The 26,960-nt window shown below is 42.8% G+C and overlaps 1 protein-coding gene across 4 annotated transcripts in view; it reads left to right on the forward strand.

Annotated features, from left to right (window-relative positions):
- Window positions 1-26,960, forward strand: part of PHACTR1 (phosphatase and actin regulator 1) — a 506,552-nt gene that overhangs the window by 50,324 nt on the left and 429,268 nt on the right. For all 4 annotated transcript variants that reach the window (XM_069730798.1, XM_069730791.1, XM_069730797.1 and 1 more), the window contains exon 3: window positions 13,946-14,092. In XM_069730798.1, coding sequence (XP_069586899.1) covers window positions 13,946-14,092 — 147 coding nt within the window. The remainder of the gene's footprint in view (window positions 1-13,945; window positions 14,093-26,960) is intronic.

Below are 26,960 nucleotides of genomic sequence, written 5' to 3' on the forward strand. Positions count from 1 at the left end.
GCGCAGAGGACGCAGCAAGTTGCATTTTTTTTGCGTCCAAAATCATGCCAAAAAAGGACGCATGCGTCACAAAACAATGCGTTTTGCATGCGTTTTTGTTTGCGTTGTGCGTTGCGTCGCCGACGTAGCCCCGCACAACGCAAATGTGAACGTAGCCTTTAGCTGCCTCAAACTCAAACATGCTTTTGCTCTATTTTAAGGAGCCTTGCAGGATGCAGCAATGTGCCCATGGGCTCAGGGACATAACTATAGTGGGGACAGAGATTACAGTCACAACTGGAGTCTATGGGGTGGCTCAAAACGTCACTCTAGCTATATTGAAGACCAATACTATTAACCCCTTAACACAAAATGCCATATTACTGGGGTGTCAATGTGTTGAGAATGCCCAGGAGATGAGCTCTCTCCAGACTTGGCTGATACCAGCTATGTATCTCTATCTAACATCAGAGGCCGGAGTTAGCTCTTATCGCTGCTGTTAACCAATTCAATGCTGCTGTCAATCTCTGACAGCAGCAATCAAATGGATTGGTTGCTGGTACTCAGCACACCATCATCCATCAACCCCACGTGAAGTGACCGCGAGACACCGAAGGTCCCAGAATGCTGCTATCTGGGTACTCCTGTGAAGCTCGGGTTTTTCAACAAGAACTCAAATAATGTGGTATTGCAGTGTATAGGACAAGCAATCGAACAATGGCAAGTTCAAGTCTCATAAGAGTACTAGAATATGAAATGTAAAAAAAATCATTTTTATTACATTATAAAAATTTGAGTTACTCCTCCACACACCAAACTTTTCCCCCCATTATAAATAAATTATTTAAATTAAAAAAAACTTAAAAATCAAAATATCAACATACAAAATTAATTGACCCATACGGTAAAAGCCATAATGAAAAAGAAAATCAGAGCACCAGAACTGCAGTTTTTCAGCCATCACTCCTACATAAAAAAATACAATAAAAAGTGATTAAATGTCAACGGAGAAGCAGGGACGTGCCGGGAGGGTGAGTACGCTATATTCACCTGTCCCCGTTCCACCGCTGCGCGCCGCCGTCTTCCGGGTCCTCTGCTGTGACGTTCAGTTCAGAGGGTGTGATGACGCGCTTAGGCTACGTTCACACTAGCGTTGTGCGCCGCAGCGTCGGCGACGCGACGCACAACGCACCGAAAAACGCGTGCAAACGCACGCAAAAACGCTGCGTTTTTCGACGCGTGCGTCGTTTTTTGACGAAAATTGGATGCAAGAAAAATGCAACTTGTTGGGTTTTCTTGGTCCGACGCTAGCGTCAAAAAAGACGCACGTGTCGGAAAATGCAACAATCAAAAACGCATGCATCCCCCATGTTAAACATAGGGGCGCATGACGCGTGCGTCGCCGCTGCGTCGCCCGACGCTAGCGCGACGCACACTAGCCGAAGGCTAGTGTGAACGTAGCCTTAATGCGCGCCGCCCTCTGACTGAACAGTCACAGCCAGAGGACCCGGAAGAAACGGCACGCAGCGCTGGATCAGGGCCAGGTGAATATAGCAAGTGTCGGGGGCCTGAGCTAGCGGCGACTCCGGCACCTGACCCCCACAGCGCGCCGGTGTCCCCGCCTGCTCAGGCCCCCCAGCACTCGGCGCCCAGAGACGATAGGTGAGTATATTATTTTTTTCTTATATGGAGCATCTTTTTTATATGGAGCATCTTATGGGGGCCATCAACATTTATGGAGCAGCATACGGGGCATATACTATGGAGCATATTATGGGGGCTATCAACCTTTATGGAGCAGCGTATGGGGCATATGGATGGGAACAGCAAATTACAGAACGGTGGCGCAGGATGGGAGCAGCACATGACAGAATAGGGCAGCACATGACAGAACGGGGGTGCAGGATGGAAGCAGCACATGACAGAACGGGGGTGCAGGATGGGAGCAGCAAATGACAGAATGGAGGCGAAGGATGGGTGCAGCACATGTCAGAATGGGGGTGCAGGATGGGAGCAGCGCATGACAGGATGGGGGAGCAGGATAGGAGCAGCAAATGACAGAATGGGGGCGCAGGATGGGAGCAGCGCATGACAGGATGGGGGAGCAGGATAGGAGCAGCAAATGACAGAATAGAGGTGCAGGATGGGTGCAGCACATGTCAGAATGGGGGCGCAGGATGGGAGCAGTGCATGACAGGATGGGGGAGCAGGGTGGGAGCAGCAAATGACAGGATGGGGGAGCAGGATAGGAGCAGCACATGACAGAACTGGGTTGTAGGATGGGAGCAGTACATGACAGAATGGGGGCTCAAGATGGGAGCAGCACATGACAGCATGAGGGCACAGGATGGGGCTGCACATGACAAGATGGGGGCGCAAGTTGGTAGCAGCACATGACAAGATTAGGGCGCAGGATGGAAGCAACACATACCAGGATGGAGACCATATACCAATATAGATGCTCGCCACCCGGGCGTAGAACGGGTTCAATAGCTAGTAAAATATAATAAGCAAAATAACAGACCCCATCTCAATTCATCATTTGCTCTCACCACCCTTAAATCATCACCATTTGCTGTTCTTCAACCCCCAGTCTCAATTCATCACCATCTGCTGTACCTCATCCCCCAGTCTCAATTAATATGCATTTGTTGTACCCCATCCCCAGGTCTCAATTCATAACCATTTGCTGTCCCCACCCCCCAATCACAAATAAGCATTATTTGCTGTACCCAATCCCCCAGTCTCAATTCATCATTATTTAGTCTCCCCATCCCCTAGTCTCAATTCATTATCCTTTGCTGTCCCCACCCACCAGTCTCTATTCATGATTATTTGCTGTCCCAACTTCTCAGTCTCCATTAATCATTATTTGCTGTATCCACCCTCCAGTTTTAATTCATCACCATTTCCTATACCCCATCCCCCTGGAGCTGTGCGGCCGTTTTGTACAGACATCTGTGCAGCACCAGGCAGGAAAGCTCCCAGTACCAAGTACATTACATCGTGGGCCTCGGCGATCTGAAGCACAAGGAGGGGTACCCCCTTTCCTTCTGCTCACCAGGTCCCATACAGCAGTAAGGGCAGTAAAACCATGATAGTGGCCCTGGATGTTCAGTGCTCAGAGACATGGCCCAGGTAAGAAAGGCAGAAACCCAACCACCACTGAACATGACGCAGGATTTGAAACATCAAGACTGGGACAAGAAATATCTGAAGACAGATCTCTTACAGGTTCTATGGACTGATGAGATGAGAGTGACTCTTGACAGACCTGATTGATAGGCATGTGGCTGGATTGGTAATGGGCACAGACCTCCACTTGGACTCAAACACCAACAAGGTGGAGGTAGACTGCTGCTATTGGCTGCTATTACTAAAGATGAGCTAGTTGGACCTTTTCGAGTTGAAGGTGGACTCAAAATTAGTTTCCAAACCTACTGTACATTTTTAGAAGACATTTTCTTCAAGCGGTGGTACAAGAAAAAGTCTACATCTTAAAAAAAAAAATCATTTTTATGCAGACAATGCTCCATCGCAAGCATCAAAGTTTTCCACTTCTTGGCTAGTCAGTAAAGGCCTTAAAGATGAAAGAATAATGAAACAGCCATTTTCATCACCTGACATTAACCCTTTTGAGAACTTATTGGCCCTTCTTAAATAAGAGCATTATGGTGAAGTAAAACAGTACATAGGGAAGCATCATTGTAGTGCCTCAATAAAAAAAATAACTATCAATAATACAAATAGCCTAATAATTGTGCACACAGTGTAGTTGATTGACAGGTCTCTCTCATGTGTTCACATCGGGATAGACTTTTTAATCAACTGGAGTGGTGTTTTCTCTGAAACGCCAGAGCGTTTCAACTAAAGAAAAGACCTGCTTGCAATCATACAGCTAACCTCTGATTCATGCTGCCCTTGTCCTCTTTAGCCTATGTTCTATCCAAACAAGCAATAAAACTCCTCTGCAAAGGTAGGCAAAACAAATTTCCAATTACTATGGCAGAAGTGATTTCCAGTCATGTAGTTGGGACATTTTTGGACATTGTGGAATTTGAAGATGAAACAATTAGCTTATCTAAGGACTCACTGCCCTTTATGTAAAGGGATAGTTGTCTTGTAAGGCACTTAAGCCTTCACTTACGCATTCATGTACACTGTGTGCAGAATTATTAGGCAAGTTGTATTTTGATCACATGATACTTTTTATACATGTTGTCCTACTCCAAGCTGTTGAGGCTTGAGAGCCAACTACCAATTAAGTAAATCAGGTGATGTGCATCTCTGTAATGAGGAGGGGTGTTGTCTAATTACATCAAAACCCTATGTAAGATGTGCTTAATTATTAGGCAACTTCCTTTCCTTTGGCAAAATGGGTCAGAAGAGAGATTTGACGGGCTCTGAAAAGTCCAAAATTGTGAGATGTCTTGCAGAGGGATGCAGCAGACTTGAAATTGCCAAACTTCTGAAAGTGTGACCACTAGTGTTGAGCATTCCGATACCGCAAGTATCGGGTATCGGCCGATACTTGCGGTATCGGAATTCCGATACCGAGTTCCGATACTTTTGTGGTATCGGGAATCGGTATCGGATCCATAGTGATGTGTAAAATAAAGAATTAAAATAAAAAATATTGATATATTCACCTCTCCGGCGGCCCCTGGACATCACCGCTGGTAACCGGCAGGCTTCTTTGTTTAAAATGAGCGCGTTTAGGACCTGAGAATGACGTTGCGGCTTCTGATTGGTCGCGTGCCGCTCATGTGACCGCCACGCGACCAATCACAAGCCGCGACGTCATTCTCAGGCACTAAACTCCTCATTCTAGGAATTTAGGACCTGCAAATGACGTTGCGGCTTCTGATTGGTCGCGTGGCGGTCACATGAGCGGCACGCGACCAATCAGAAGCCGCAACGTCATTCTCAGGTCCTAAGCGCGCTCATTTTAAACAAAGAAGCCTGCCGGTTACCCGCAATGATGTCCAGGGGCTGCCGGAGAGATGAATATATCAATATTTTTTATTTTAATTCTTTATTTTACACATTAATATGGATCCCAGGGCCTGAAGGAGAGTTTCTTCTCCTTCAGACCCTGGGAACCATCAGGATACCTTCCGATACTTGGTGTTCCATTGACTTGTATTGGTATCGGATATCGGTATCGGCGATATCCGATACTTTTCGGGTATCGGCCGATACTATCCGATACCGATACTTTCAAGTATCGGACGGTATTGCTCAACACTAGTGACCACCAAACAATCAAGCGTTTCATGGCAAATAGCCAACAAGGTCGCAAGAAGCGTGTTGGGCAAAAAAGGCATGAAATAACTGCCCATGAATTGAGGAAATCAAGCGTGAAGCTGCCAAGATGCCATTTGCCACCAGTTTTGCCATATTTCAGAGCTGCAACGTTACTGGAGTAACAAAAAGCACAAGGTGTGCGATACTCAAGGATGTGGCCAAGGTAAGGAAGGCTGAAAAACGACCACCTTTGAACAAGAAACATAAGATACAACATCAAGACTGGGCCAAGAAATATCTTAAGACTGACTTTTCTAAGGTTTTATGGACTGATGAAATGAGAGTGACTCTTGATGGACCAGAGGCTGGATCAGTAAAGGGCAGAGAGCTCCACTCCGACTCAGACGCCAGCAAGGTGGAGGTGGGGTACTGGTATGGGCTGGTATCATCAAAGATGAACTTGTGGGGCCTTTTCGGGTTGAGGATGGAGTGAAACTCAACTCCCAGACCTTCTGGCAGTTTCTGGAAGACAACTTCTTCAAGCAGTGGTACAGGAAGAAGTCAGTATCATTCAAGAAAAACATGATTTTCATCCAGGACAATGCTCCATCACATGCCTCCAACTACTCCACAGCGTGGCTGGCCAGTAAAGGTCTCAAAGAAGAAAAAATAATGACATGGCCCCCGTGTTCACCTGATCTGAACCCCAGAGAGAACCTGTAGTCCCTCATAAAATGTGAGATCTACAGGGAGGGAAAACAGTACACCTCTCGGAACAGTGTCTGGGAGGCTGAGGTGGCTGCTGCACGCAATGTTGATCTTAAACAGATCAAGCAACTGACAGAATCTATGGATGGAAGGCTGTTGAGTGTCATCATAAAGAAAGGAAGCTATATTGGTCACTAATTTTTTGGAGTTTTGTTTTTTACGTGCCCACAGGGCAGTGGGGTACTCGGTACCGGGTCTGGTCGCAAAGGGGGATATCACGGTGGCTGCGACCCGGTCCGTGGCCTTGGACATCAAGATTGAAGGGGGTTAAATGTTCAAAATTTGTTGTGACGCCACCTGTGGGGTTCGGTCAGTATTGGGACCGACGCTGCATTAGAGGGGTTCCCTGGGGCATGTTGCAGCATCCCAGATGTTACACTTCCCACAGGTGAAGCGGGGTCCCCAGGGGTCCTATGGTGAGCAGCGTAGATAGTGTGGCCGGTAAATAAATGGAGGAGACAAGTGATAAGTCTTTACCTGGTTTACTTGTGGGTGACAGGCCACAGTCCAGGGTACCAGGCACGGGTGATGGTGGTCCGGCTGGCTCAGAGGCAAGTGAGAGTTCTCTTGTACCAGTAGAGGTCTGTGAGCCTTTCCAACTAGCCCCTTTCTAAGTGAGATCCCTGCTGCCTGAAGCTTCCTACAGGGTCCTCCAGTTTCCCCCTGTCCTGGGACAGGTACCTGCACGATGGGCAGCTTGAGCCTTTTTACAGGGACTCTCAGATGTCCCGGGCTCCACAGGTGCTGCTGCGTCTCAGGCATGGTGCGAGCAGGTAACGTATAGTGTACTGCCCTCCGGTTCTACTCCGTGTCGTACAGTCCACGAAAGCCTCAGGCTCCCGGTTCCTGGATTCTGCGCTTTAGCTCCGAGGGTGACCTGCCACAGTTCCCCTCTGAGCTCTGTCTCTCTCCACTGTGCTCCTTCCCTTCCGGCTGCTCCACATGCAACCCAACAGGTTACTCCTTCCCAGAGGCTGCAGCTCCCTCGTGGCTGCCAGGCCTCTCACGTCTGCTCCAGACATCCTACTCCAGACATCCTACTCCTTCAGTGTCTCTCTACAACTGAACTAACTCCTCCTCCAGGTCAGGAAGCATAAAGCCTAGGGAAGCTCCCCTGAATCCTGATCTTGAGCTCCCCCTCCTGGCCTGGATTTAGAATGTGTTGCATGTGTGTGCCTTATCTGGTGAAGAGAACTCCTTTGCCTCTGAGCATGACATCACTTTCCCCGAAGAAAAAGCAACATCACTGCAGCAACCGGTTACCTGGGGTGCTGCATTTTTGCATGTCAGAAAGGTTTATTTCTAAATTTTATGCAGTGATATTGGTTTACCTAGTGAAAATAAACAATTGAGATGGGAATATATTTGGTTTTTATTAAGTTGCCTAATAATTCTGCACAGTAATAGTTACCTGCACAAACAGATATCCTCCTAAGATAGCCAAATCTAAAAAAAACACACTCCAACTTCCAAAAATATTAAGCTTTAATATTTATTATGAGTCTTTTGCGTTGATTGAGAACATAGTTGTTAATCAATAATAAAAATAATCCTCTAAAATACAACTTGCCTAATAATTCTACACACAGTGTAGTATCTTTTACTGATAAAACACTTACCCATAGTCTATTGGTATATTTACATGCTTGATTTATTTGCAGACTAGTTGCCTCCACCTAAAAATAGAAAAATGTCTAGCTTAGATCTAATTTGGGCCTATTAATGGGCCTATAAATGAGTTGGTCACAAAGAGTGAATGGATCCATGAACAGATAGTAAAAAAAAAAATGAATCGGTTCTTGAAAAAAGCCCAGATACCTCTTGCATGCCACCACGGTGTCACTAACCCCTTTCTGACCTCGGACGGGATAGTAAGTCCGAGGTCAGAACCCCCGCTTTGATGCGGGCTCCGGCGGTGAGCCCGCATCAAAGCCGGGACAGGTCAGCTGTTTTGTACGGCTGACATGTGCACGCAATAGCGGTGGGTTGAATCGCGATCCACCCGCCGCTATTAACTAGTTAAATGCCACTGTCAAACGCTGACAGCTGCATTTAACTAGCACTTCCGGCCATTGGGCCGGAAATGCGCGCAGCGCTGAACCCCGTCACGTTATTGGGGGTCAGCGATGCGTCGCCATGACAACCAGAGGTCTATTGAAGACTTCTATGGTTGTTGATGCCTGATTGCTGTGAGAGCCAACCTGGGTGTGAGCATTGCTCCTATGTAGCAGAGCCGATCAGGCTATGCCAGCTTCTAGCCTCCCATGGATGCCATTGTAGCATGGCAAAAGTAAAAAAAAATTTTTTTAAAAATATGAAAAAAATATATATAAAAGTTTAAATCACTTCCCTTTCGCCCTATTCAAAATACAACAATAAAAAAAAACAAACCTACACATATTTGGTATCGCCGCCTTCAGAATCGCCAATCTACCAGTAAAAAAAAGGATTAATCTGATCGCTAAATGGCGTAGTGAGAAAAAAATTTGAAAGGCCAGAATTACGTTTTTTGGTCGCCGCGACATTGCATTAAAATGCAATAACAGGCGATCAAAAAAATGTATCTGCACCAAAATGGTATTGTTAAAAATGTCAACCCAGCATGCAAAAAATAAGCCCTCACACAACCCCAGATCCCGAAATGGGGAGACACTACGGATATCAGAAAATTGTGCACATTTTTTTTTTAGCAAAGTTTGGAATTTTTATTACCCCTTAGATAAAATATAACCTAGACATGTTTGGTGTCTATGAACTCGTAATGTCCTGGAGAATCATAATGGCTGTTTAGTTTTAGCAATTAGTGAACTGATCAAAAAAGCCAAACAAAAAACAAGTGTGGGATTGCACTTTGTTTGCAATTTCAACGCACTTGGAATATTTGTTTCCCATTTTTTAGTACAAGACATGCTAAAACCAATGACGTCATTCAAAAGTACAATTTGTCCCACAAAGAATAAGCCCTCACATGGCCATATTGACGGAAAAATAAAAAAGTTATGCCCCTGGGAAGGAGGGGAGGGAAAAACGAAAACACAAAATCGAAAAAAAAGGCTGGGGTCATGATGGAGTTAAAGAAGATTGATGAAAAAACATTATCCCATGACAAAATAGGATGTCACACAGATGGTAATAATGGTCATATGGAGCAAAATTAGATTAGGTTTGGATCCCACATACTGATGACTAGTCTGTTGTTTCTTGTACCAGAAAAAAAACAGATACCTGAATGAAGCCTTACACCGTAATTAAGTAGATCTCCTTACTTGCTTTCTTTTATAATATATATATATATATATATATATATATATATATATAATAGGGCAGTAGCATGTGCTAATTCTTGACATATTTCCAACCTTGCACTGTGTTTTCTGCACTGATTACAGTACATGACACCAGATCCGGTGCTTTGTCCCTAGACTCTAAACCTATCACCTATCCACAGTAGTGATGATAAATGTCTGACCTGCTTGAGATTCTGGCACCGAAAACAGTCACTAGAATGGGGTCTCAAGCTCTTTTCCTTTTCATGGAAAGACTCACATAGGGGCAGGGTGGCCAACTGTCCAAAAATCCCAAGACATTCCGTAAACAGAGAGCACTTTTTGCCCAGTCCGTCAAAAAAATTGAGATGTTCGGGAATTTTTTTTAAGCTGAAAGAAGCTTCTACAAATTATTTTGTCTGTAATTATCATCATTTTATAGTCTACAGAGAATACAGTGGATACCTTTATATCAGAATAATGGTCTGTAGAAGTATCACTCATAATAATTTATTATGGGTTTACAATGTATAGAAATAAATATAAATGGTGGCGCAAAATGTAAAAAGAAAGGGGCTATCAATCCTTGCTGCAGTACCAAACCAACCTCCACACTTGGTTGGTAAATGAATAAATAACCCAATAAAATTATGCACCTAGGTGCAAAAAGGTACGCGCTTGATAATAGCCAATAGGATGTTTACAACAGAGAGTGGAATAACCCATATGGGTAATAAAATAAAGCGTAGTTTCTCAATATATCCACCAGAAATTATCCTTGTTTGCACCAATAGTCGGTAGGCAAAGTGATAAGCATGAGTGTACCTACCTCCAATGACAAGTCCGTGATGAATGGGGAAACTACCGTGGTGCCGCTATGTTTCCAAAGAACTCCAGGTACAGAGTGCTGATGTAAAATCCAAACTGGTGGCTGCCCCGGCCGGTAGCAGCCACCTGAAATTAACCTCCGGGTTGGAACGGGGTCCTGAGATGCCAGACGCCGCGTGGTGCGAGAGCGGTAAGTCCGGGTGAAGCGCAGGACCTGCGTGACGTGTCTGGTCATGTGACCGTTACAGGAGCCCGGGAGTGAGTACGGAACGCAGTGAGGGTCAATCAACCGACGCGTTTCTGAGACTGCTGTCTCCTTCTTCAGGGTTAACCCTTGCTCCGTACTCCCAATCCTTATATAGTCTCTCCTGACATAGTCGCATTACTGAAATCCAAAAAGTTCAGAGCCGATATTTAAACCTCTGGGTGCAATGGTATCTAAAGTAAAGATCCATTTTGTCTCGGCTCTAGACATGGCTTTAATGTAATCGCCACCTCTCCAATGGCGCAATACTTTCGCTATACCTGACACTTTCATATGATGTGTCCTTCCTTCATGATGTTCTATAAAATGTTGAGAAAGTGGGTGACCCATGAATTTATTTTTAACATTGTGGATACCGTATGCTCCCCTATTCTGATTCTCAACGGTCGTTTTGTCCTCCCCACATATAATTTTCCACACAGGCATTCTATGATGTATATTACCCCGGTGGTAGAGCATGTCACAAAGTCCTTAATTGGGAATTCCCTGTCCCCTTTTCTAATATTTGTGCATTTTTGTGTAATAATTTGGTTGCACATATTACATTTGCGATATTTGTGTAATATACATCATAGAATGCCCGTGTGGAAAATTATATGTGGGGAGGACAAAACGACCGTTGAGAATCAGAATAGGGGAACATATCCACAATGTTAAAAATAAATTCATGGGTCACCCACTTTCTCAACATTTTATAGAACATCATGAAGGAAGGACACATCATATGAAAGTGTCAGGTATAGCGAAAGTATTGCGCCATTGGAGAGGTGGCGATTACATTAAAGCCATGTCTAGAGCTGAGACAAAATGGATCTTTACTTTAGATACCATTGCACCCAGAGGTTTAAATATCGGCTCTGAACTTTTTGGATTTCAGTAATGTGACTATGTCAGGAGAGACTATATAAGGATTGGGAGTATGGAGCAAGGGTTAACCCTGAAGAAGGAGACAGCAGTCTCAGAAACGCGTCGGTTGATTGACCCTCACTGCGTTCCGTACTCACTCCCGGGCTCCTGTAACGGTCACGTGACCAGACACGTCACGCAGGTCCTGCGCTTCACCCGGACTTACCGCTCTCGCACCACGCGGCGTCTGGCATCTCAGGACCCCGTTCCAACCCGGAGGTTAATTTCAGGTGGCTGCTACCGGCCGGGGCAGCCACCAGTTTGGATTTTACATCAGCACTCTGTACCTGGAGTTCCTTGGAAACATAGCGGCAGCACGGTAGTTTCCCCATTCATCACGGACTTGTCATTGGAGGTAGGAACACTCATGCTTATCACTTTGCCTACCGACTATTGGTGCAAACAAGGATAATTTCTGGTGGATATATTGAGAAACTACGCTTTATTTTATTACCCATATGGGTTATTCCACTCTCTGTTGTAAACATTCTATTGGCTATTATCAAGCGAGTACCTTTTTGCACCTAGGTGCATAATTTTATTGGGTTTACAATGTGTTTGTAAAAAAATAATAAAAGGTCAAGTGGGCAACCCTGCATAGGGGTAGGACCCAGGCTCATTTTTACCCCAGGGTCCAGAATCCTGGAGTCATTCCTCTGTCTGCTTTGGTGTATGTCTAATGTATATATGGAGGTTTCACGCTCTCAGCTGCTTTTTGATGAGACGTCCTAAACATGAATTTTCCTTGTTATTTTAATTCTGATGGTTGAAACTTGTAATTTTGGTGGGGTACATTCTGAAACCACTACCTTGGCTACCATGAGGACTTCCACTACCCATGAAAGGTTCCACAACTTTTAATGTTTAACAAAACAATATAGAATATCTAGTACTTTATCTTCTGTATTAAGGTTAATATCGCACCTGATCTGGTCCTTCTGCCACATAAAAGGGCAATAGTACCGTAAGCAAGCAGTACAGGAGTCATATCATAAAAAATCACATCAATGGCATAACAATATACAGTGTAGTATTAATATTCAGATGAATCCTTCACTTAAAAAATACTTATAGATTTATTATACTAAGATACTAAAAAAAATGGTGTATGATATCCATGGAAAATAGATGCACGCTCCAGGAGGCAGAAATTGGTGCTATCATGGGATCTGAGTTTCCTAATTTTACACCTGAATGACCTGGCAAGTTATTGGCATGCAGTATTCAGTACGAAAACTATGCGGAGTGTTACAGGTAAGAAATGGCGCGTGGAGCTCCCAGAGAAGTCAGTGAATTAGGAAAGTTCAGATTAACCACCAAGGAATAGTGAGTTCTGAGTTCCATAGTTCTGGAAATAGCAGACAACTACATGTCCCAGCAAAGACCTTCTTCCAGGAATCTTGGCATTTACAGGGCAGGTAAAAGTGAATGTTCAGAAATTTCTCGGCTTCTTCCGTTTCACTGGTACTTAGCAGAGTGTAGATCCATCACTCTCCTCTTGGCACATGAGATCAATAGCAATATATTTATTTGTGTTAGGGAAGGTGCAGACGGCCGTAGGTTCTGTAATCTGAGAGAATCGGGCCGAGTATCCTAATCCCAGTCTGATCAGAGTCTGAGCATAGTGTGGTCCGATTCTCTCAGATGAGAAGATGGAAAAAAAAGTGTCTCCATCTTCTCCATTGTGTGAGTGCACGGGCATGTCATCCGAGTGCAGTCCGATGTTTCCCACGCACTCACTGACTTGTACGACCGAGTGCGACCCAAATATCAAATAACCAAGGAAAAAATCAGACATGGGCACAGCCTCATAGAGTAACATTGTGTGATCCGATGTTTTGTTGGATCGTACTCGGATAGCAAATACGCCCATCCGCACCTGCCCAAGAGGGCCAAAATCGCCAAACTATGCCAAAAGTCTACATTTCTAAAAAAAACACTTTTCCAGAGACTGCTGATTATATATATATATATATATATATATATATATTACAGTTTTTATATTATTCGTGCAGATATTTTTGTACAGTATGACTGTGCATCTTCCATTGTCTCTATAATGATATATTGCTATATACTGTATATACTTGCTATCTAGCATGTAAGAGTGGCCTTACACTGGGTTTAACACTAATCTTATTACCCCTGTATCAGACATTGTTGCAGACACATCTCTCCTGAGCACCCAGTGAGGTTGGGTCACACTTTCTGTCCCCTATGGGGTCTTTTCCCAGGAAAGCTACACACCTGCCCCTTCCTATTGCTATGGTGGGGCCACGAGAAATCCAGGTGATGATGTTGTGTGTTACCATGTGCAGACATGCTGGCAGTGGCCCATCAGGACAGCTCTGCCATGCAGCAGGCTCCCCACATGAACCCTTAGGTGCCATGCTGCAGCTCCACTCAGTAACCCTTTGCATGCTGCACACAATAGAGGCTGGCACTGTGAGTGTGGAGCTGCAGCAGCTGAGATGGGGGGAGGGCTTGCTCTGCTCTCCTCCTGCTCCCATCTACATTCAAATCCTTAACGTATTTTCTCTGTTTCCCTCCTCCTTTTCTCCTGTCTCTTTCTGCCTTTTCTTCTCCTCCCCTCCCCCCGCTCCTCTCTCTTTCTCTCCCCCTCCTCCTTTTTGGCACCTTCTCCCTTCTCCCTTTTTTTTGGCTCTGATTTTACCCACTGCATTAGCTCGCCGGGCAACCCTGTTCACTGTTCACCCCTTAATGGCGGCATCTTCAGAGGAGGAGACTGATCGGCGACCCATCAGGAGAGTCCGATCCAAAAGTGACACCCCTTATCTGGCCGAGGCGAGGATCTCCCTGAACCTGCAGACAGGTAAGAAGCCCCCCATGATGGCTGCTCCCGGGAGCTGTCCCACAGCCGGTGCTGAAGGCTGCCGGAGCCCGCACTGTGCCCACCCAGCCTTTGTGTCAGAGAGCACCCCAAAATACGGAGCTGCCTCCTGCTTGTGGGTGCTGGCACTGCCCTCATGTAGCAGCAAACTTGGCTCTGTGACATGCGCCCCCTCCTCCATCCCCAATAAAGCCTCTTTGTGTCAGTGTCTGCTGATCATTGACAGGTCACCCACCATTTCACTGTCCTCTGACTTGCTCTCATCTGGGCTGTCACTTGTCTCTCCATATGAGAACTTGAGATTGGTTATATTTGCATTAAAGAATGAGGAATGATCATAATGCAGATGCTATGTGATGCCCTGCTGCAAATGCAATAAGGCACTGGCTGGCTGGCGTCAGTCTGGAAAGGACAGCAGGAGATGTGTGATGAATGGACACTGCTGTGATTTCAGTAGGCGATGAATTCAAGTGCTTAGAGGACATAAGTGAAGTGTGCTGTCTGATCGTGCATGGCTAGGTACTTCAGTAGGGGGCAGATCACAGCCAGGCACGTTATATCACTGGCCTCTGTATGGGGTGGGGAGACTGATGTCTCTTGGAAACTTGTGGAGTATTATGTGTTGTTTGTACCTTGTATACAATGTTACACTTGTGTCTCCACAGTCTGCAGGTTAGGTCCTAGGAGCGTGGGATGGCTCTGTAATAAATGTGGGTTGGGATTATTAGGGACTGGGAAAGGGAACTTTTTTGTTGATTTTGAGTGTTACTAATGCAAAAAGAAACTATGGCTGTCAATCTGCCCCCCAATGTGTCATTTAGGAGTATTGTCACTTATTTTATACCAGCTAAGGCCACATTCACACTAGCAGTGTTTGGTCAGTATTTTACCTCAGTATTTATAAGCCAAAACCAGGAGTGGGTGACTAACACAGAAGTGGTGGTTTTGGCTTACAAATACTGATGGAAAATACTGACCAAATACTGATAGTGTGAATGTGGGCTATCAGTATTTGATCAGTATTTTACATCATAATCCAAAATCAGGAGAGGAAAAGTATAATAGAAACACGTCACCACTTCTGTATTTATCACCCACTCCTGGTGCTTTAAGGTCACGTTCACACAGTCAGTATTTTACCTCAGTATTTGTAGCCAAAATCATGAGTGGAGCAGTCTGAGGAAAAGTATGATAGAAACACGTCACCACTTCTGTATTTATCACCCACTCCTGGTTTTGGCTTATAAATACTGAGGTAAAATACTGACCAAATACTGAGCGTGTGACCATGGCGTAATGGATATGACGCTAGCCCTAGATACTTATCCGATCATCGCCAACGCAGACATAGTGAATATGCCAAGTGTAGAGATTAGACGTATTGTTGTTTTATTTCCAACCCGCTGTGGGATCAGAGAGCACACATACATAAGCCACGAGGACAGGTATTTTTTTGTCATAAAAATACTTTTTTTTTTTTTTTTTTTTAAATCTGCTGGATTGAATGAAAGGATGTGTTGCCATGGTGATTGAAGTGCCGTGGCTCGGAGACAATCGCTCACAGAACAGTCAATCAAATGTGGAGTTCCGCATGTGTATCTTATATTGTTCATTCATGCAATTAGACTGTAGACAGAGGCAATATTTTCATTAATTAAGGAACAAAGCTGACAGGCAATGTACTCATTAAGATCTTGTAAAATGTTTGCTTATTATGCAGATGGATTTAGGAACTGGATCAGTTTGTATGGAGTTTTCACTGCTGCTAAAGGCCTAGCATTTACTTCTCATGCACGTCTATTACATCTCTGTCCATTTATTACATATATATATATATTTATTACATTGCATTGTATTACATGGGCAACGCCTACGATAATAATAAACCAGATATACAATATTGGATTATTTCTGCCACAGAAGACGTTTGCACCAAATCTTTGCTTTACTGTTGCCTTTTTTATTTCAGTGAATACAAATATATATATATTTTTACTTTTTTTTAACCATTTTAATGATATATATATCTTTTTTTTAATAGAGTCGTTCACTTGGACAATAAAGGGCTAATAGGGCAAATAATGCCTATTGCACAAAGCACAGAACTTGCTGACATTTTGTAATATATTATGGGACATTATAATTACATAGCTAAAAGGAATCTGTCATCACATTTTTGTCACCTCATCTGAGAGCAGCATAATGTAGGGACAGAGGCCCTGATTCCAACAATGTATCACTTAGTTTACTGGGTGCAGAAGTTGTGATACAGAGTTTATAGATTTAGAAAGCTGACTCTTCTGACACAACAGCTTTCTGTTATATTGTATTTTGACAGTGAGCTGTTTATCAGCCCTGATGGCGGAGTCGGATCAGAATGAATGTGAGCTGTAGTCCGGCAGTGATAATCTACTGCTGATAAAACGCTCATTGTATTAAAACAACAGCTCACAGCATAATAAATAACACATTGCTGAAATCAGTGTCTCAGCCTCTACATCATGCTGCCCTCATATTACATAGCGAAAACCTGCTGACAGATTCCCTTTAATGTGATTGAAAAAAAGACATATGTCCATCAATCAGATGAGGAATGAGAGAGGATAAGGGGTATATGTACAACCATAATGTGTGATCCGGTCCGCCCTGAGACCTAAGGCTACATTCCCATGATGAGCTTTGGTGATTTTCTGCCCCTATTCAGTAAATTAGGTTATTTGCGTTTTTGAGTGCTTTTTTACATGGATTTTTATTGTGTTTTTGACACTACATTTTTTGTGTCGTGTTGATGTCATGTTTTAAATAAAGTTGCTTTGTTTTTTAAACTTCCTCCAGTTTGACCAAACTATAGGTACAGTCATGTGCAGATTACTTGCATCTTGAACGTACTAACAATACATGCATGGTTTTTTACCTGTGGATTTTCCACATCTAATGTAAATCTATGGGAAAATTCTGCACATAGAACTGAGTGTACCCGCAAGAGAAATGACAAGTTGCGGATTTCAAACACGCGCCGCAGGTCAGTTTACACAGCGCAAAAAAGTAGCCCAGTGGGCATGAGATCTCTATAAATCCCATCCGCTTTGCTGGGACTATAAGAAATTGCATTGTTAACGCAGCATCAAAAACTCACCAAAAGCAGATTGTGGGCACACTGACGAATAGTGATAAATTATGTGTTGTTTAATTAATCCTCCTGGTGTAGATCCCCAGAACGGCCATTTAGGCTCTTATGTGTATATTTTTTTTTTCAAATGTGCAGAAATTGATGGATTTATAGAATTATACACACACAGCGGGCTCTTACAGTTACTCAGATGGATATACAGGTACTGGAGTATATCACAAGCTTGTAACATACCCTGCTCTCAGCAAAATGGATGTTAAATGCATTGTTCCAGAGCACTACTTCAGTGTGAGAGTCAGCAGTTCGGGTAGTCGCCCGGTGTTTCGCCCACATCTGCATCTCCTGTACCATCTCTTGTCTCCTACTCTGATGAGTGTCTGTCAATGTCTCCACTTAGGCTACTTTCACACTAGTCCGTCGGTACGGGCCGTCGCTAACCGTCGGCCCGACGTACCGACGGACAGTGTGTTAATGTTGCACAACGGGGCAGCGGATGCAGTTTTTCAACACATCCGCTGCCCCATTGTAAGGTCCGGGGAGGAGGGGGCAGAGTTCCTGCCGCGCATGCGCGGTCGGAAATGGCGGACTCGACGCACAAAAAAACGTTACATGGAACTTTTTTTGTGCTGGCAGTCCACCAAAACACGACGCATACGTCACATGACGGATGCGATGTGTGGCCATACGTCGCAATGCGTCACTAATGCAAGCCTATGGAGAAAAAACGCATCCTTCGGGCAACTTTGCAGGATGCGGTTTTTTTCTCCAAAACGACGCATTCCGACATACGTCACACAACGCTAGTGTGAAAGTAGCCTAAACTGTAACACAGAGTGCTAGGATTGATTTGAGCAAATATGTAAATCGCGTCAATCCACAGCGCCCATTCTTCACATTAGAGGAATCTGCAACGTTTGTTTCCATTCCACTTAGCATAGTTATGGAGGCTCGGCGTCAGATAGGAACCTACTGTACAAGAACACAGGTAGCTGCATTGGCCTGGAGATCGTAAATATTCACATGGGTGTATTTATTTAGCAGGATAATCTTATAACTTTCTAATCTGTTTTTGCTTTTAAACTGAAAAGCAAGAAAGAAGATATAGGCTAAACATTTTTTAAAAAAGCCAAGTAAATTGTCTTTCCTAAGGACCTGTTCACACTGTGTTTATGCAGTGCGTCCTTGGGTTGTGTCTGAATACCCCTGACTGCCAATGGGGCCATAGAACAGAATGACACAAATGGAGTTCAATTTAATTTTGAGCTCTTTGTCTGAACATCTCCAATTGTTGAGAGGGCATCCTTTATTTAATGTATACGTTACGTGTTAAACAAAGACTTCAGACAGAGGCTACATAGTGACATCCACTACTATAGAAATCCATTATAATATATGCATTTATTACTAGATACCATTGTATGATACAGCGCGAATGACAATTTTCCAAATAGCAGTATCCAGTAAAAAAAAAAAACATTCATCAGGGACTGAGACACTGATTTCAGTGATGTGTCACTTATTATGCTGTGTGTCGTGGTTTCAATACTATCAGCGTTTTATTAGGAGGAGATTATAATTGCCGGACTAGCTGCCCACGTGCCTCCTGATCCTACCATGCCCCCCCAGCACTGATTAGCAGCTTACTGTCAATATACAATGTCCATAGAAAGCTGCTAATCATTGGTGTGGATGGGATCTAAAAACATGTATCACAACTGCTGCACCCAGTAAACTAGGTGACACATCACTGTAATCAGGGTCTCTTTCCCTACATTATGCTGCTCTCAGATGAGGTAGCAAAAACCTGGTGACAGATTCACTTTAAAACGTGATGTGAACATAGCCTTGGATTATTGTTACTGGAATTTTTATATGAAGACATGCACAGACTCATCATGTTAACACTTTCAAGTCTGCTCTTCATAAACGAAGATAGTTGAATCATTGACTTACTTAACCTGAATGCACTTCAGTGATTTCTGTGATCACGCCCCTCTCTGATGGGACTCTTCTTAGAATTTATAGTGGTCCAAGTGCTCAGACCCCCAGTGATGAGCAAGATGTCACCTATTTAATTGATACGTGATAACATTATATCTTTGTGCAAACCATTCGATTTCTAAACTCATAAAGGTCAACATATTTGTTTAGTACGAGCAAGAAAAAAGAAGGCACTCACCGATCTAAAAGTTGGCAATCTTTATTCAATCTTCATATAAAAACTTAATGGCCAGGGAAGTGAGGAAAGGAGCTCATGGCCAGGATTAACACTTGGCTCCAGGAGTGGAGCGGCCTTGGCTTTGTTCACACAGTGCCATTTTTTGTCTTTTTGGTCGATAACATATTTGTTTGCTCTACTATTTAGGACATGTTCACACTCGAATTGTTATTGTCATTGTTTGGTATGATGAGGATGAGAACATATAATAACCACCGTATTAGAACTCTCATACAGTATGTTGGGGATCAATGATGCCCGACAGACCGCAATGTCTATAATGTAGAGTTTCCATCATGGTGTCAATCATTTTGTAGGACAAAGAAGGGCAGCATGCTGTTCTATTTTGTCTGTTTTTTACAGAATCTGTGATGGGAATCTGAACACATCCTCAGAAGTAAAATTAATTTAAAGGGGATTTTGCATTATTAATGAAAGTGGTGTAATACATTTTTCTAAATTCTTTACTTTTTGCAGAGGAATGGACTATTCTTATTTACATCCAGAAGACTCTAAATGAAAACTTGTCATAGAGGTGATCCTCTTACAGTGTAGACATCAGGTTGATAAAGGCTTGTGTTGTAATATACAGTAAAGAGAAACTATCAGCTATCTGGTGGTAATTTTACATACTCTTGGCCTTCTCTCAAGCATCTTCATAAGGTAGTCACCTGGAATGGCTTCCAATTTCTCCTTTTAAGGAGTTCCCAGAGGTCTTGAGCATTCATTGGCATGGTTGTCTTCACTCTGTTGTCCAACTCATCCCAAACCATGTCAATTGGGCTCATGTCGAGGGATTGTGGATACCATGTCATCTGGTACACCACTCTATCACTCTTTGTCGTGATCACATAGACCTTACATAGCCTAGAGGGGTGTTTTTCATCTTTGACCTGTTGCCAAACAAAGGATGGTTCCACTAACGGCAAACCTGATAAGATGTTATGTTGCTGCAAAATACTGTGGGATATTGTGTCTTGAATTTGGAATAAATCACGAATTTCACTTGCAACGTACCCCCTCACGTCCCCTTCCATTCTTCACAGTGGGCACCACACATACGGAAACCATCCGCCAACCTTTTCTTCATCTCATAAAGGCATGGAGGTTGGTACCAAAAATGTCAAATTTTGACTCATGAGACCACGGTACAGATTTCCATTGACCTAATGTCCAGTTCTTGTGAGTCTAGGGCCAAACAAGTCTCTTTTTGTCGTTTGCGGTCCTCAGTAATGGCCATTTGACTATAAAGACCTTCTTGAAGTCTCCTCTGGAAAGTTGATGTTGAGACGGGTCTGTCACTTGCTGTCTGTGCATCATATATGAGAGCTCTCAGTTGCTGTCAGTTTGCGTATTCTGAGGCTAGTAATTCTGATTTTCATCAGAACGATTAGTCATTATCATGGATGCATTTGAGAGTAGCGTCAAGGTTCTTGCAATATTTCAGATTAACCGACATTCATGTCTTAAAGTAATGACAAGGCATCCATGTTCTTTGGAATCTTCTCCACGCGTTAACCTAATGAAGCTCCTTGAGAGAATGCCAAGTCAACGTTGTTGTCAGTGTAAACGGGGGTACTTTGAGGAATCTAAGGGTTAGCACAGATTCTGGTTTGTTTGACATATGTTTCCTTACTCCTTGTTTCTACATGTCCATTCTTCATTTTGCTGCCTTCAGTCTGAATCTACAATGTGCAAATTCTAATAAGTACAGGGAAAACCATTGATTGAACAGGAGTGTCCAAACTTTTGACAGGCATTGTATTTTCAGATTCACTATAGGAAAATTCTGAATTATTTGTGGAGGGTCCCTGTTCAGGTCCCCATTTATTGGGCAGTGGAGAGCTACAATGAGCATCTCTCTCTGGGGGAACTGTCATATTCATGCATGTAGATCCCATTCAGATCCAACACCTAGTGGTTGGCTTATCCAGGGGCGGACATATCTTTGGTGCAACATATGGAGCTGCACAAGGGCCGAGAGGTAAGCGGGGCCATTTTCAGCCTCAAATCAGCAAGCAGTTCCTATCACATCCACAGAGAGGGGCCATATACTTCTGCCTATGTCGGCCACTGAGCTTATTATTGTGGTTGCTTTTAATACCAAGTAATTGCCAAATGCTTTTAAGTATTAATTTGTAAGATGGCACCTTTCAGATTAATTAAATTATTGCGCTCTTTTCATTAAGTGTATTGTAAGCTGGTTTGCAGCCAACAACATTCTTACATGTGCTCCGATCGCTTTGTTTTGTAGTAGAAAATCTTTCTAATTGTTTGTTTCTACTCCGTTCTATTATTCGAGCTACTTGACAAGTCAGATCATGAAAAACAGGAATCGGACTAAACATGAAAAACAGTAACCGGACTAAGAGTTTCCAGATCTGTGGATGCTGGATGAACCGTTTCTTTTGTTTCGGACATTGCAATCACATTTCAATGCGATATATTGAGCGTAATGACTGACCTAGTAATGCAATATAGCTGCCGAACGCTCAGCTTTCCTGTGCTAGCAGTAATGGAACTACGGTGTTTGTCTGGAAACACTGAGCTGTCTATGGTGAAGAGCAGGAGTCAGCATTTTCAGCATTTGTCGTAAGATTACATGTGTCTCCACTGTGGCAATTTAAGAGTTCTAGAAGGGTACAAATATTATAGTGCTGATTTCAGCAATGTAGGGGATTTGACTCAAATTTGAAGTGAACTGACAATATAAAGTGAAGAAACTCATTTGTTGTAATCGGACATGTAAGGTATCTTATAATGACGTCCTTCTGATCAGAGAGGAAATACGGCACTCCTGGTCAGGATTAGGTGCCCCGATAGGATCCCAATTCGTAATATTGAGGCTGTAAGAAGAATCCGGCACTCTGAAGTGAGCATAGTGGAAAAAACGAGACGTGACGTTTCGGTAAAGACCTTTCTCGAACATACCCATGTGTGTCAGGCTACAAAGTGTGGGAGAAGAAATGTGTGTATGGGCGACGTTTGTTTCCTCTTCCACACTTTGTGGCCTGACACACATGGGTATGTTTGATAAAGGTCTTTACTGACCGAAACGTCACGTAAGATCCACAATATCTAGAAGGACCACTTTAATAAAAGTCTAGTTTTTTCACTATGCTATCTTCAGAGTGCCGGGTTCTTCTTAGAGCCTTGATCTTCTGATCACCACTTTATTATGGATGCTACATTTAATTTCTGAACTATAGGAAATTGAAAACCTTTGACATTTTTGCATTGCTCCAAATGATGCAGATTTGAAAACAGCCAGTATCTTTATTCAGTATTCTGTATACGGCTCCAACTCATCTTATGTGTATTCATGGTTATAGGCTACAACGAAACCTATGGTACGTCGTATGATCCTGCAGATGTATTACTCCCTTACATCTTCTCCCTCCTCTTACCACTTAGAATGATAGATTAGCAAGAAGGGTTCAGCATTAGATCAGCAGACCTTTTTTTATTATTCTTTTAGAAGCGCTGCAGCAATAAAAATGATTGCTCAAGTATATATATGGGCTCCAAGGGAGTCTGAAACTATCAGGTGCCTTTAGATCTTGTGATGGACAATGGTCACCATTCTGTTGGCTGTACATCTTCTCCTGTCCTGCTGAAGTAAAACAAATAGTTTCACCTATCAGAGCACAAGAATCTTTTTTTTGGAAGGAAAGCTTAAATCATCTATCTACCTGCACTATCCACAAGTTGATAATATACTCCTCAAAATAATGTCTGTATCCTCCAAACATCTAATAGGGAGGAGAATCTTTTTGTAGGTAGTTTGGGCAACTTTGGTGTACAACATGATGCTTATAACAGGCAGCAGAAGACCTCGTGGAGAATGCTGTTCTGCGCATGCGCCACTCCTCGTACAGATGGCACAACATTTCAGTAGAGACAGTTCTGATCCCTGTGAAGCCAATTCTATCAATCAAGCAATACAGAGGTGGATATAGCCTGATGAAATGTACATGAGAAGGCGCACCAAACTATTTGGCCGCAACCAATTTGCACCGAGTACCTAACTGGTAATGGAATATAAGATTGATTTTGTGAAAATAACTGATTATAAAAAGAAAGGTAGGATTATTCTCAGCACAATAACCTCTAACGTGTTGTGCTTGATTTAAACAGCGATCGGGAACTGTCAGACTCCATTTAAATAAGAATCCCCTGTATCCAAAAAAATGGCACCACAATAAAAAAAAGCATGTACAGTATGTAGAGCACTTTAGTTTTTAATATAGACTTTAAATTGGTTGTCCAGAGTCCTATCCCAATATGTAGTGGGTGTAAAAATAATATTAGCTAATACCTCCAATTAGAAATGTAGTATAGTTCTTCTGATTCGCTATGTCTCTTACCCAACATGCATGGCATTGCAGTAGCTTAGGTATCGATGATTACAGCCACTAACAACGAACTAATTTAGGCTACGTTCACATTTGCGCTGTTGGGTGGAGCGTCGTCGACGCATACCGACGCATGCGTCATGCGCCCCTATCTTTAACATGGGGGGCGCATGGACATGCACCAGTATGCATTGTATTGCGTTTTACGACGCATGCATCATATTGACGCACAGACAGGGCACAGAGGACGCTACTTGTAGCGTTTTCCCTGCGCCGAAATTCCTGCTCTGTACGATCTTATGACAACGCATGCGTCGTAAAACACTGCATTGTGTATATTCGTTGTTGGTTGCGTTGCCGACGCTGCGCAACAACGCAAATGTGAATGTTACCTAACTGTCACTATATGAGTGGCCATAACCATGGATACCTAAGCTACTGTAATGCCCTGCACATGGAGTAAGAGACAAAGCGAACAAGAAGAACTACACTACATTTTTAATTGGAGGTCTTTGCTAATATTATTATTACACCTACTACATCTTGAGATATGTTCTTGGAGATGGGAATACCCCTTTAACAATTGATGACCTTTGTAGGTTAGGTCATCCATAATCTGTATTGTTAAAAATAAAGATTATTATTATTATTATTAATGGGATTAGCGGTGGCGTATTGCTTATAACAGGCCCCATACAGTGCTCATATCTGCTGGAGCAGATTTTGGCTGATCAGTGAAGGAGCCGGATGTCAGACGTTGACCAATCTCATATTGATGTCCTACTCTATGAATAGGTTATCAATTATTAATTCCGAGAAAGCCCCTTTAAATTAATATCTGGCCACAAAGTGTTTAGGCCTCCAAAAATGATATTGAAAAATGTGTTGCTTTTCACAAAGGTACTCTGTGTAAATCCAGCCTTGGTAAACTCCCCGACGAGTCTTCAGCAAAAGACGCATTAGATATATGCTTCTGATTTTTCTGCCGATTTGCTATGTGCAGTATTTCATTTTATGTATTGCGAAGGGTGAAATCCACTGTGAAAATCTGCTTTACAAATTGACAAACTCCGCATTGCAGGTCAACATCCACATGGTTTTAGCACAGCTTTTTTTATGCCTGTGGATGAGATTTGCTACCATAACACACTGCCGATTTTACAGCCAGAAAATCCAGATGAAAAATTTGCAGCATATCCACCCCTCGCGAGCACACCGTTCAGTGACGCTAACCACAATGTTCTGAAATCTTTTCTAACGTAAGATTTTGATGTTCTTCCAGAATGATCAAACTTCCATATGATTTATAACCATTGATAACATTGATAGATCTGTTACATTTTGGGACTTATATTTCATAGTATGAAGGACCTTAGTACCCCTTGTGGTTGACACTCGCAGGGATTAAACATAGGTTTTATTAGGTCTCTCCATTTCTTAAACAATTGGAATCAATAGTAGATCAGATCTAGGGGAATGGGACAATGGTAAGTCAATTTGGTTGGCTCAAATGAAATACTTACAGTATTGTCTGTTACTTCACAAGTCTTTCACGTTGCAAAAATATAATTCTGTAACTAAATGCGGCTAACAACACCAATAAATGATACCAAGGTAAAACATTGTTTAAAGTTAGTAAGCATTATTAGCCCTGATGATTGGATTTGTAGAAGCTGAGTGGCTTTCACTACTAAGCTTCATAAAGTCTATATATATAAATTGGGTGTCCATCTGTTCCGAGTTGTTCTGCAGATCTCAGAGCACGGAATTATACTGCTCCGTTCCTGACCTACAGTGATCTTTGGAAAGATAGCCATTAAAGTTGCACAATAAACAGTAGAGATTTAAGAATTTCTGCAATTATGGGTTTACTTTATGTTTTTAATATGAATATAAATCAGTGAAATAGGAGTATGTGGTGTGCAGTAGTTGTAAGAAGAAACGGAGCGCAATGGTATGGATTCGTTCCTAAATCTTTATCGATGCAGTATCTAATTCGAATATGTAATGTGAATTCCCACAAGTCTTTAGATAATATGTCATTGATATCATGTTTATCCAAAAAGACTATAATTCCATGATTTTCTCCCTATAAATTTACAATATGTAAGTGGCAGATGGGCTGTTGCTTAGCTGAATCTCCTCCTGCTAAGTATAGAGCTGTAGAGCTGCCTTCTGCATGTTTTTATTAGCGACCAGAATAAAAAGCCAAATGTGATAATAAAAAAGATTCAGTATTATAACTTGCATTAATGGATTTGTCTGGTCTTAAACTATAATTCTGCATCACTCTATGTGACTGCAGACTTGGGAATCCTCACATCGCACACACTGTGCGTTGTGAGGATTATCCGGTGTCGGTGCAGGAAACCACAGTCACATGACCTCAGATATTTGATATGCCTACTCCTGGTCACATTCCCACGAGACCGTTATACATTGACATTAAAGGGAACCTGTCACCCCCAAAATCGATGGTGAGGTAAGCTCACCGTCATCAGGGGCTTTTCTACAGCATTCTGTAATGCTGTAGATAAGCCCCCGATGTAACCTGAAAGAGGAGAAAAAGAGGTTATACTCACCCAGGGGCGGTCCCGCTGCGGTCCGGTCAAATGGGTGTCTCAGGTCCGCTCCAGCGCCTCCTATCTTCATTCCATGATGTCCTCTTCTGGTCTTCACGCCGCAGCTGCGGCGCAGGTGTACTTTGTCTGCCCTGTTGAGGGCAGAGCAAAGTACTGCAGTGCGCAGGCGCCGGGCCTCTCTGATCTGCGCACTGCAGTACTTTGCTTTGCCCTCAACAGTGTATAACACCAAAATCTGAGCAGTGGATAAACAAGGGACCCAGTCGAGAAGATAGGTGATGTTTAAAATTTACGTTTTATTTTAATGAAATATGGTAAGCAATAATCCACAAGAAAAATAAAATACTACATATAATATACACAAACTGCGCACGTATTCTGGACCGAAAAGAACGTGCCAATTACATAAATATATATAGGCAAAATTAATACAGAAAAACCTCTGAAGGTAAAATGAATATAATATATTTCAGAAAAAATCCATGTGCTGTGTAAAAACGAAAGATGGGGGAGGACAAGGTAAAAAAGTGTAAAATATAAAAGCATTACAGAATGCTGTAGATAA

The sequence above is a fragment of the Ranitomeya imitator genome, chromosome 6 (genome assembly GCF_032444005.1).
Source record: "Ranitomeya imitator isolate aRanImi1 chromosome 6, aRanImi1.pri, whole genome shotgun sequence".
Lineage (NCBI taxonomy): Eukaryota > Metazoa > Chordata > Amphibia > Anura > Dendrobatidae > Ranitomeya > Ranitomeya imitator.